This window comes from Ochotona curzoniae, unplaced genomic scaffold (assembly GCF_017591425.1).
Source record: "Ochotona curzoniae isolate NIBS_2020 unplaced genomic scaffold, NIBS_Ocur_1.0 scaffold_2587, whole genome shotgun sequence".
NCBI classification, from domain to species: Eukaryota; Metazoa; Chordata; class Mammalia; order Lagomorpha; family Ochotonidae; genus Ochotona; species Ochotona curzoniae.
Window position 1 is genome coordinate 14010551 of NW_024467096.1, and position 12088 is coordinate 14022638.

The 12088-nt window shown below is 44.8% G+C and overlaps 1 protein-coding gene across 1 annotated transcript; it reads right to left on the reverse strand.

Moving 5' to 3' along the window:
- Positions 1 to 3651: 3651 nt before the first annotated feature.
- Positions 3652 to 11739, reverse strand: ADIPOQ (adiponectin, C1Q and collagen domain containing). The gene is made up of 3 exons (XM_041002873.1): positions 11635 to 11739; positions 5217 to 5438; positions 3652 to 4440 (listed from the first exon to the last, which is right to left on the reverse strand). Exons 2-3 carry the CDS (start codon positions 5431 to 5433, stop codon positions 3920 to 3922), a joined length of 738 nt encoding a protein of 245 aa, XP_040858807.1. The 5' UTR covers positions 5434 to 5438; positions 11635 to 11739; the 3' UTR covers positions 3652 to 3919.
- Positions 11740 to 12088: the final 349 nt, after the last annotated feature.

The following is a 12088-nucleotide window of genomic DNA, read 5'->3' on the forward strand; positions in this document are numbered from 1 at the left end:
GAAGTAAAAGTTGAAAGAACAAGAAATAGATAAATCCACAGTTTTGTGTAAAGATGTCATAGGATCGCTAAGCCTAAATCTTGACTGTAATTTCTTTCAGAAGATATGTAGGTAGACTGGTCCTCTCTACCTCTGGTTCCGCAAAGAAGTGACCTCGATCCAGAGGATTTGACGGTGACCATGGCCCATCTGCTGCTTCATTCTCCAGGTGGCCACAACGGCTGGAGCTGAGACAATCTGAAGCCAGGAGCCTCATCCAGGTCTCCCACACAGGTGCAGGGTCTCAAGACTTTTGGCCATCCTTTACTGCTTTTTCTAGACCACAAGCAGGGAGCTGGAGGGGAAGTGAGACAGCTGGGACACAAACTGGTGCACCTATGGGATCCCAGCACTTGCAAAACAAGGATTTACCCACTGAGTAATCATGCTGGGCCTTACATGTCAAAAATTTTGTATTAGCTATTTTCCAACCATATCACTGTGAAAAAGTTAAAACAGCAGTGTTAAGAGTTTGTTGTTGGAGTTAGCATTGTGGTATATTTGGTTAAGCTGCCATCTATGGTGCTGACATCTCATATGTGCACAGTTCTCATCCTGGGTACTGCACTTCTAATCCAGCTCCCTGCTGGTGCCCTGTAGGAAGTAGCAGAAGATGGACCAAGTGTTTGGGCTTCCCTTGCTCATTGGAATAATGTGAGAGTAAAGCAACAGGTAGAAGATCGCTCTCTCTCTCTCTTCTTAAAGGTGTATTTATTTTTATTGGAAATTCAGATTTACATAGAAGAGGAGAGACAGAGGGAAAGATCTTGTGTCCACTGGTTCACTCCCCAAGTGGCCACAAAGGCTAAAGCTGAGCCAATCCGAAGCCAGGAGCCAGGAGCCAGGAGCTTCTTCTGGGTCTCCCACATGAGTGCAGGGTCCTAAGGCTTTGGCCTGTTCTCTACTGCTTGTCGCAGGTCACAAGCAGGGACTTGGATGGGAAGGGGGTTGCCAGGACATAAACTGGCACCCATATAGGATCCTGGCACACGCAAGGCAAGGACTTTAGCCAGTAGGCTACCGCACCGAGCCCTTTTCTCTCTATCTCCTTGTCTCAACTTTGCCTTTCACATAATAAATAAATCCTTTAAAAAAGTTTATTGTGGGCAGATATTATTTTGACCCCATCATTATTTCTTCCACTTCTGATAACAATTTCAAATTTTACTTTAGCCCTGCACCAAATACTCTTAGCTCAAGCCGCAATTAAGTCATTCAATTCCATTCAACTCACTTCTCTTGACTTCCACAATGTGTACGTGTGTGTGTGCACGTGCACACATGTGTGTGTGTTTACTGGGGCTTCTGAGAAAAGGAATTTTATTTCTCCTTTTTTGGGAATCACCAAGAAAAGTGATGTGCATTTGACCAATCAGTGTGGTGTGTATGAGGGGACAAGTGCTGGGCAGCCAGTGTTTATAACACCAGAGCCCCAAACTGCACCCTGGAAAGGCACACTACAGAACCTACACTGTGGAGGGATTGTTCTGAATCTCTGGGTCAAGCCTCACCTAAAGACAAAGCATTTTCCGTCACAAAAATGGCTTGGGTTATTCCCTTTTCTTTTCTTTTTTGTTAGTGTGGGCTGGGGTTTCTGTCATTCGCCCCAGAGTTCTATCACAAGATTTACTCTCATTTCATCATCCCTCTATGAACCATTGGAAACAAGAGTCATGTGAGGCACACGTTGTCACATTGAAAGCTGGATGGCAGATAACAATGATGATAGTCACCTAAGGAATGGTACACCCATATGAAAGGGATTCATTCACAGTGTAAAATCTTAAGTAAAATAATAAGTTGCTTTCTGTGTTGAAATAGAATACTATTAACTCTGCTTTTGCTAAAATCTTTGAAAAGCATCATCTGTTATTGTCTCCAGAGAGAAGATCTGTTGTCATGAACTACTTGTAATTCTTTAAAAAAAAAAAAGTCTGTTTATATTGTTATTGAAAAGGCAGATTTACAGAGAAAAAGATCTTCCATCCACTGCTTCACTCCTCAAATGGTTGCAATGGCTGGAGCTGTACCAATCTGAAGCCAGGAGTTTCTTCTGGGTTTTTCACATGGGTGCAGGGTCTCAAAGCTTTGGGCCTTCCTCAGCTGCTTTCCCAGTCCATAAGCAGGGAGCTGGATGGGATGTAGAGCAGCCAGGATACAAACCAGCACCCATATAGAATCCTGGGCTTGCAAGATGAGGATTTAGCCACTGAGCCATCGGACCTGGTTTCTGTGATTCCTTTTTTAGCTTTTATTTATTCATTGACATATAATATTTGTACTTATTTTTCAGATATAGTATCTTAATTTGATACATGTAAGGATCAAGCTAGGCTCCTTAGGATTTCTCTCTCCCCAGATATTACTATTTCTATGTGTGGAAACCTTGAAACTCTTCTTCATTACTGTAAAATATGTAATTAAATATAGACTTGCCATTATCTCATCCTGCTTTATAGCATTATAACTACTTCACTCACTCATAGCAATATGGTCAGAACTAAAGGACATTATATAAGGTGAAATAAGCCAGGCACAGAAAAGACAAATACTGCATGTCCCCATTCATTTGTGGAAACTAAAATACTTGATCACAGAAATAGAAAGTGGAATAGAAGTCCCAGGTGCCAGGAAGGATATGGGAGGAACCACAGGGTACCAAAAAAGCTACCTGCAATTCGTAAAGAGAAAGAATAAATCCAGGAGGTCCAGTTTTCCACAATCGGTTGAGACTCAAGAATGAGAATGTCTTCTTAATTCCTCTTTGAGTTTGTATTTCAGGCTATCTCCTTGGGAAAAAATACTTTAAGTGTTTTGGAAAGTATGCTCACTGGAAATGACTCAAGCTGTCCAGCTCAACATAAAACCAGGGAGGTTCCTAAAGTGAAAAGGCTTTTTGTGGATGAAGAAAGATTAGTCAGAAAGATTAGATGGAGCTAATTTGGGATAGATGTGAAATTCAAGAAGCTGGTCTTCACAAAGCATTTCTCAAGGACCTGCAAAGGGTGCAGAGGTGGAGGAAGTGCAATCTTTCCCAGGAGGCTGCCTCCAGCCCAGGAGGGTGCGTCTCCCACACCCAAGGCTCTCAACCATGAGCCTGAAGAGGCCCAGGAGGCACTGTGTGCAAGGAAGGCTTAAGGGAAAGGAGAATCCACATCAGAGAGGCTCTTGTCCTCAAGGGAGGAGTTCAACATGTGCTGATGGGGTTGGTTTAGTTAGTCAAAGGAAAGGGTGTGAGGAAAGCGAGGAAATATACAGCAGTGTGGGGAGCACGGAGTCACCGAGCTAGTGAAGGAGCTCTGCTAGGGGGATGCTAACAATTCAGAGGCACTTGGTGCAGTGAGCAACAGACACCTGTCAACACCCCAGGAGACTGTGCTTCTACGAAGACTCAGTCTAGGAAAATCCATGTCACTGAACTTGACCTCTAAGTTTGCACTTAAAACCTGTTGACCTCCCAGCCTTAGGATCCCAGCTGTGAGAAAAACACACCTCTCAAGAATGCCATAAACATCAGGAGAGACAGTGGCACACAGCTTTGTCAGCTCTGAGTACTATCTTGTGGAAGTGACTTTGTTATGTATGTGAATTACCCAGGGAAACGTTACTTTCATTCTTTTATTGCTGCTACAGAAGAGATCCTTGAAACTACAGAGCATGTCTACTTCAGAACCGGGGGCATAATATATATCTATATATCATTGTGTTCAACAGATGCTGGATGAATGTGTGAATACACGAATGAGCAAGCGATGAATAGTATTCAGAGTCCTCCAACCAGATAATAAAATCAATCTCCTAATTAGGCCAAAAGCATGCTGGCTGCCCCTTGATTGACTTTGGGCTAGTTAGCCCAGTGGAGACTCTGGGGTAGTGGTGATCATTCGATATCATGATAGAGCAGGAAGCCAGTGAAGGTGGAATCATTGACATTGTCTGCATAGAGCCCGTTATGGTCTCCATCCCCGTAGACCTGGAGCCAGACCTGGTCATCCACCTCCAAATGGAGGAGGACAGAGCCAGAGGCCTGGTCCACGTTCTTGTCCTGGTACTGGTCGTAGGTGAAGAGCATCGCCTTGTCCTTCTTGAAGAGGCTAACCTTTACATCCTTCAAGTAGACAGTGATGTGGTAGGAGAAGTAGTACATCCCAGGAATGTTGCAGCGGAATTTGCCTGTGGTGCTGTCATAGTGGTTTTGCTGATTGTAGAAGATTTTAGTGAAGCGAATGGGAACATTGGGGATGGTGACCCGGCCCTCCAGTCCCACACTGAATGCTGAGCGGTAGAGGTAGGCACCTTCTCCAGGTTCTCCTTTCCTGCCTGGGCTTCCTGGAAAGCCACGTGGACCCTCAGCTCCTGTCACACCAGAGTCACCAGTGTCACCCTTCGGACCAACGAGACCTAGTGGATAAGAAGACTTCAGTGATCACAGGGAAAAGAACATCAGCCTATGTGGATTGAGGCTCCCAACCTGCTTGACTGACAAAATAAAGAGAGCCGGTCCTGCCTCTTAACACCTTCTCCATAGCCCAGCAGGCTCTCAGTCAGATCCCGCTAAGCCATCATAGACCCTCCTCTCTGCCAGCCCTTTGTGTGGTGCTCCACCCAAACATACACACCTCTCCCTAAGAGATGCCCTCATTTCTCTGTCCCGCCTGCCCATCCTTTAAGACCCATCTCAAGCCTGTCTTCCCTGAAGCCTTCACTGTTAAACCAGGTCTACAGTAAGTGTGCTGCACATTTGCTCACATTCAGTTTGGTGCGTTTGGAGTAGACTTCCTCATTACAATCACTAACACAATCTTGTACACTAGACTTCTCTACTTAACTAGATCAAGGAATCTCCAAAGCGGAACTGTGAGCTTCAGGATATACCCACAACAAATGATGAAATACCTCTGGTTAAAATGAGGATTGAGTGAAAAGTGAATACATTGGGAATCAGGATGTGAATATACTGGAAAGGGGGATAGGGGAGATGCAAACAGAGACAAATAGCAGGATACTTAATTATAGAGGCATCATGTATTCTCACCCCTAACAGACCAATCCCAGATATGTTGCCTATGGGTTGCATTAAAAGAGTTGACTTCTTGCCTGTGTTAATAACTAATGCTTTCAAAAAGCCCTGGAATCCCTTGTCTACTCAGGAGAGTATTATGAAATGTTGCTCTTACCTGCATCTCCTTTTTCACCCTTCTCACCGGGAATTCCATCTCTGCCATCACGGCCTGGCGTCCCATTGTGGCCAGGATGCCCTGGGACACCTGCCATCCAGCCTGCACAGGCTCCTTTGGGAACAGGAATCATGAATTCTGGCTTTTCGGTGGTAACAACCTGCCCATGACTAGGCAGAGCCAATAGCAGTAGAACCACTTGTACCAACAGCATCATGTACCCTGGAATTGACATGCATATCATCAGCCACAGGACAGCCCACACACAGCACACCCAGTCAGGATCTTCTCGGACCCCAGCCAACGCACAGTCCACTTCCAAGAGCTGCTCTTTCCGTACTCACCTCTTCCAGGCCTACTTCTGTGGTTATTTCAGCCCCCTTCCATCTCTTCCTACTCAGAAATTTACAATATTTAGCATTACTGTCCAAGTGCAGTCTCCTTTTCTCAGCAGAACTTTGAGATGAGCGATGGTGGGGATGGTTTTTCCTCTAATTCCATCCACACTTGAGCACAGGACCAGTCACAGGAAGAATTCCAATAGTTATATGCCAAGAATCCACCCTTGAGTTTACCAGGAATGATACTCAGATCGTTCCATTCAACTCGACCACACTCCTTCCTCTGGTTCCTTTCTTCTCCCCTCATCCCTCCCTCCTTGTCTGTCTAGTGTACCTTCTTTTTCCTATCCCGTTTCTACCTCTGCCCAAGTCCAGGTCATGATTGATCATTTGGTATGCTACACGCATGCTTGCCCACACTCAGGCTTGCCTTGAGTTAGATGATCACAGAAACATAGTCTCACAAAAAATCCACTGAACATTTGCCTGGACCTCCTTCATTTGCCCCTCGTCACCTGTTGTTATGGTTTGGATAATGGTCTGGATGTCCTCCAAAGGCCCAGGTATTAGGGGCTTGGTCCCCAAACCCCTGTGTTCACAATTAAAGGATACATGTTCTTTGGTTAATGCATTAAAGGCAACGACTCAGTCTCCTTGTGGCATTTAAGCTGTGGGCCCAGTGGGAAGTCTGGGTCACTGGGTGCTTACTACTAGAAGACAGTTCTCAGAATGAGTTTGATATTAAAGGCCACCTCATCTTCCCTCTCTTCCTCCTTCCTGGCTCATCATATGAGTGTTCCTCTTCACAGGCTATACCACTTGCCAGCTTACTGGGGCCACTTGGTTTGGATCGTGAGTCTCTAGACTAAGCCAAAATACACTTTCCAGAAAAGCTCCTCTCAGGCATCTTAAAGCAACAAAATGATGACTAACACACCTGGCTAATCCCTACGCATCCTACAGGATGCAATTTAGATGTCTCTCCTTCAGGAAGTCCTACCTGTCACCACCTCCCATCTGCTTCCAGATGATCTGCTCCTTGAATGTGTTCTCCAAGCAACCATGGACACCATGCTGCTGCACTTCTTGCACACACTATAATTCCGGTTTTGCTCACCCAGTTCCCTATTGATCTACAAATACCAGAGGTCAAGCCTAACATACCAATAGCACAGAACAAGGTTGAAATACAATTTTAATTTGAAGTCCCCCTTTTCCAGATTTTTAGCATTTTTACCTGAGGTTCTAACCTGCTCTCTTCATGTGCTATAACCAGCTCATCCTTCCACTTTCTCATGTAAGCACATGTACATATGCACGTGTGTGTGTATGTGGATACATATGACATGACTTCTTCCTAGAAGTGAATTATTGGATCAAAAGCAGTGAGTATTGCAGAGTGTCTTGAGACATGCTCTCACAGCGTTCTCTTTCACACTGGCCCCAGCATGTGTACAGGAGAATCTACTCTCACAGGTGTTAGCATAGAACGCACTCTGCAATGAGTTCGGTGAGTTTATGGAATGCTGCCACTGCTGTGGCTGCCACCCTGAAGTTTTAAATGAATTCTATATGTTACACAAGACTTGTTTCCTAGCCTAATTTCCTCATTCATATTATCACCGAGTGTTCTTTGTCACTTAATTTAATAGGGACATAGTGTATTTTATGATTCATTTTTACATAAGTTCTTTGTAACAACGCTTGGTCACATATTCTACGATTATTAGCATACGTGTACAAATTACCCTTTTTAGGTTTTCTTTTGCTTAGAATGTTTAGGTACAGATGATTCCGTTTTTATTTAGCCAGCACTTGATATCTTTCTTTGCTTCTAAGTGTTGAACAACCAAAAGCCTTTCCAGATTGTGCTTTATACTGTAGTTTTCCTATCTTTCACTAGTTGATAAAATTAAAGTCTTTCATTTACCTCTTACCTTTTGTGTATTGAGGTAACCCACAATCCAAAGTATGCAAATACTTTCTCTTCATTTGAAAGCCTCTGGTTTATTAATTAACTAATAAATTGTGTTATTTCCCCTTCTTGCTTGTCCGATGCATCATTTGGCAGATATCGAGAACTGATGTGATCTTACAGAGAGCCAGTCTGGCAGCTGAGAGTAGAGACAATAGTTGCCGGTCGGCTCAAGGCCCAATACTGCTGCATGTACTTTGTCGCCCTCTACTGAATTTGGAGGGGCCAGCAGCATGTTCTCAGCAGCTGCTAGAAGTGGTCAGAGAGAGGTGCAGATCTGTTCGGTTCCAGGAGGGAAGAGATAGATGAGGACAGGTGGTGAGAGCAGAAAGGCCTTTTGTATTCAGGGAGATGCTTATACTGAGCCTGGTAAGCTTTCACTGATCTCTAAACTTCTGCATTGTTTGTCACCTCTGCTCTTTCTCATTATGACTTTAGCAATAAAACTCAAGCACTTGGAGCTCCAAGTTTCTTTTCTCCAGAAGTGAGGAAGGAGGAATAACTGAGATTGCGTTATTGGCCAAAAAGAGAACTTAGAAAGTAGGAACTGCAGGAGCAGCAAAAAAGGGCTGCAAAGGTGAGGAATTACGGGCTCATCCCAAGTCCTCAGAGGGAGGCAAAGTCTAGCTCTCTTGTGTCCTCTGATTCCTCTGTTAAAAAGAATATCCCTTACCCCAATGGAATACATTCTGCTCCCAACACTTGTGTTTGATGCAGAGTTCCCCACAACCAGGTGCAAACAATCTGGGTTCCTGTCAGCGGGCATGGATTGACAGTGCTTAAATGGAGAGAGAGGAAATGAGCATACTACCCTATAAAGTGCTTTGCTTTTTGGGTTCTTATGGGAAAGACAGGGAGACATGGAAAGAGTCAGACGGACGGACACTTTCCCTCCGCTGCTTTGTTCCTGAAACTCCTACAACGCTCAGGTGTGAATCAAGTTGAAACTGGGAGAAAGGAACTCAATTTGGGTCTCCCGTGTGAGTGTTAGCAACCTAACTTCTTGAGCTATCACCTGCTGCCTTCCAGGGGGCACATAAGCAGGAAGCTGGAGTTGAACACAGAGCCAGGACTCGAACCCAGGCCCTCCAATTGGGTGGCATGTCAACTGCTTCACCAAGCAACCAGGAAGATGATGGTGTCCACAATCACTTTTGTAAAGATCATGTCCTAACCTCATCTTGGATGGAAAATCAACAATTAATAGCAAGAAAAAGTCAGCTGTAGAGGTGCCTAAATGTCAAATATTTCTACTTGAAATTATTTGTGGCTTTTTGTTTAGATGTATTATTTTTTTTTTACAAATAGCACTTTTTTTTTTACAATTTTATTTTTAAAAGACTTCTAATTCTCTAGGGAAAAACATTGCTCAACAAAACTATGGATACTGATCCAAGATTCAGTTATGCCTATCAAGACTTTTTATGTGGAACATGAAGCTAAATCCCAAGTGCCTCTTATGATTCTGTGCCTTTGTTGAATGTTATTTGCTCAGCCTTTTCCTGTCGTAACGCCCCACTGAAGTCTCAGATCCAGCCTGAGAAACTGTATGGGATAGAGTGGGGGCAAGAGCTCTAGGACCTTAGGACTTAGGATGCAAGCAATGTATTCTCACCTTTACCATAGCTTAGCCTTTTATGTTTCCTGAGGACTAAGTGGTATAATCCGTGCAAAGTTCTTTTAAGTAATGTCTGACACAGGTAAATGCTCAATATATTTTAGAGACAAGGGAAGAGAGGCTTCACAGATTGTCTGAGACCCCAGGGCTAAACAGAACTGAAAATAAACTCCGATCTTCCAGAGTCCAGTAACAGACTCTTGAACATAACCAGCAGAAACAATAAAGCCACTTTGCAGTCATGCACTCTGCCTTTCAATATTCTTCCCCACAGACTGGAGAATCTCAGAGAAAATAGGAAGAAAAGACCTTTCAATTCCCAAGGAAGTGGACTGGCTGCTTTCTCGACTAGGCTCCACTAATGTGCTGGCTGACTCTCGAGCCCTACGCCACCTCCTCAATGCCATGCTCTCTGCCAATAAATGCAGTAATTCTTATCTAGCCTATTTGGTAAAACTATTTTAAGAACCAAAGAACAGGGCCTGGCACTGTAGTCTAGTGGCTAAAATCCTCGCCTTGCATGTACCAAGATCCCATGTAGGCACTGGTTCTAATCCCGGCGGCCTTGCTTCCTATCCAGTTCCCTACTTGTAGCCTGGGAAGGCAGTCAAGGACAGCCCAAAGCCTTGGGACCCTGCACCGTGTGGGAGACCTGGAAGAGGCTCCGAGCTCCTGGCTTCAGGTCAGTTCAGCTCTGGCAGTTGTGGCCACGTGGGGTGTAAATCATCAGATGGAAGATCTTCTTGTCTATCTCTCCTCTCTGTATATCTGACTTTCCAAAATAAATAAATAAATCTTTAAAACAACAACAACAACAAAAAACCAATGGACAAAACATGTGAAGGAATATCTTATAAATTTATAAAGTATTCCATACATAAATGAAGAGAAGACAAATAAATATTTAATAATCCATAGCTCTGAATCACTGATGTTTCTCCACCACCCCTTTTCATCTCATTTCTCCTGTGCAACTTCAGCAGGTAGAACTGCATTCCCACAAGTAAAATCTAAGGCCCAGAGAGGTCCAGCAGAAGAGTGCAGAGGTGCAGCGGGCAATGAAAATCACTGCCTTGGCTTCCTCCTGCACTAACGTTTCTGGCCAACCTGGCACTGGTGTGAATTCTTGCACTCTTAAAATCTTCCAAGGGATTGGTCACCCATGTCCTCGGGAACCTAAAGGATCACAATGTGATCTTTCGTCTTCATTTTCAGATGTATGGGAAAGTCCACTTTGACCTACTGGGATTTCAGCAGCAGCAGCAAAATCTTGTGAAATGCAAGCACAGGGTGCCACTGGGGAGTGGGCATGGCAAAGAGAAGGCCCGACGCGAGGCACCAAGTCCTGCAGCAAGATGCAGGACATTAAAGCATCCAGCAAGCATGATTGTCACAGCCCAAAGGGATTGCAGAAATGATCTCATTCCTGCCCTGTTTTGACAAGAGAGGAAGGCTGGAAGAAGGAACGGGGTGCATATTTCAGATCCTTATAGAAGCCAACTCTCAAGCTAGGAGCCCTTGCATATTGACATTCTTTCATCAGGGAAGGAAAATGGCACCAGCTCTAAAGAGATTAAGGAAACGATGCCTTTGGGACACTGTTCCTTTACCTTCCAAATCAGTGACCCCCCTGCCATTCCACAACCCTAAAGGAATTCCGAGGAACCTCTGACTTAGCTCCAGAACCTGTCAGAAGGAACAGCTGGAGAGGAGGGGCGTAGGTGCCCTTTGAAACTGGCAAGGACTCTTCGAAGCATAGTTTGAAAAAGAAGCTTCTTAACTTCCATCAGGTCCTCATCTCGTAGGCCTGTTTTAGACTCAACAGAACTTGAGACCTGGAGAAGCTGGGGTGCTGGCTTAAAATCACACAACCACTGGCATGAATGATATGAAACTGCCACCTGGGAAAATCTCAAAGGCAGAACCTTGGCACTTCCACCTAGTGCCACCTAAAAATAGATGGCAGGCTCAGAAATCCATTAAAGCCTTTCATTCAGCACAGGGCAAGCTGTCAGCATCACCATGCTCACACACACACGTGTACACATTTATACACATATACATACATGCACAATCACACGCACACACACACACATCTGGACAGAGCTCTGCCTCTTTCTTCATCCTACCAGGTCATTCTGCAAAGCCATCTTTCCTCTTCTGCTTTGTCAAATCAGACCACCTGTGCATGCACCCTTACATCTCCCTAATCCTAGCTTTTCTTATTTTCTCACTGAACATCCTGGCACAGTGTGAATTGGGCAAAATTCAGGATGACCCTAAGCATTTTGACCAGAAGTCATGACTCCTCCCATCTGGGTGCTGTGGGGGAATAGAGGATGAAGTCCAGGGCTTCCATGCCTCTACCAGGGCAGACTTGGTGAGACTCTGCTGTGTCTGTCCCCACCCTACCACACACAGGACAACCTGAATGAGCACACAGCCATCCCTGCCCAGCCTGCAACATAACACAATTGCTCTTACCCTCTGGTAGGAGAATAGCCCCACAGACCACAGCCAGGATGAGGAGACAGGCCAGTCCCAACAGTCGCTACTCGCGCAGGCAAGCCCTCTTCATTTCACCACTGCCTTTTCCCATTGGCCAATCTTAAGGGGGTCAGATTAGTGGGTGGACACACTGCCCCCTGGCAGCTGTTTCAGTTTCCTACCCCAGGGAATTTGGTGCAACCCAGTTTGGGCTTGGAAAGTCAAGAGGAGCTACAATCCAAACCCTCATGTTCCCAGGCATTAGCTCTTATGTGTTCCTCCCAGGACAGCAACAGAAGATGGGGTAAGGGTCAAGATCACAGTAAAAAAAAAAAAAGATATTTCTGCATCCCACAGGGTAACTTTCTCTTGTACAATGAGTTGTCCAATGGTCTAGGAGGCCTCCACCTCCCACAGATTTTTTCATGAGTAAGTGTGAGACTGTGTGATT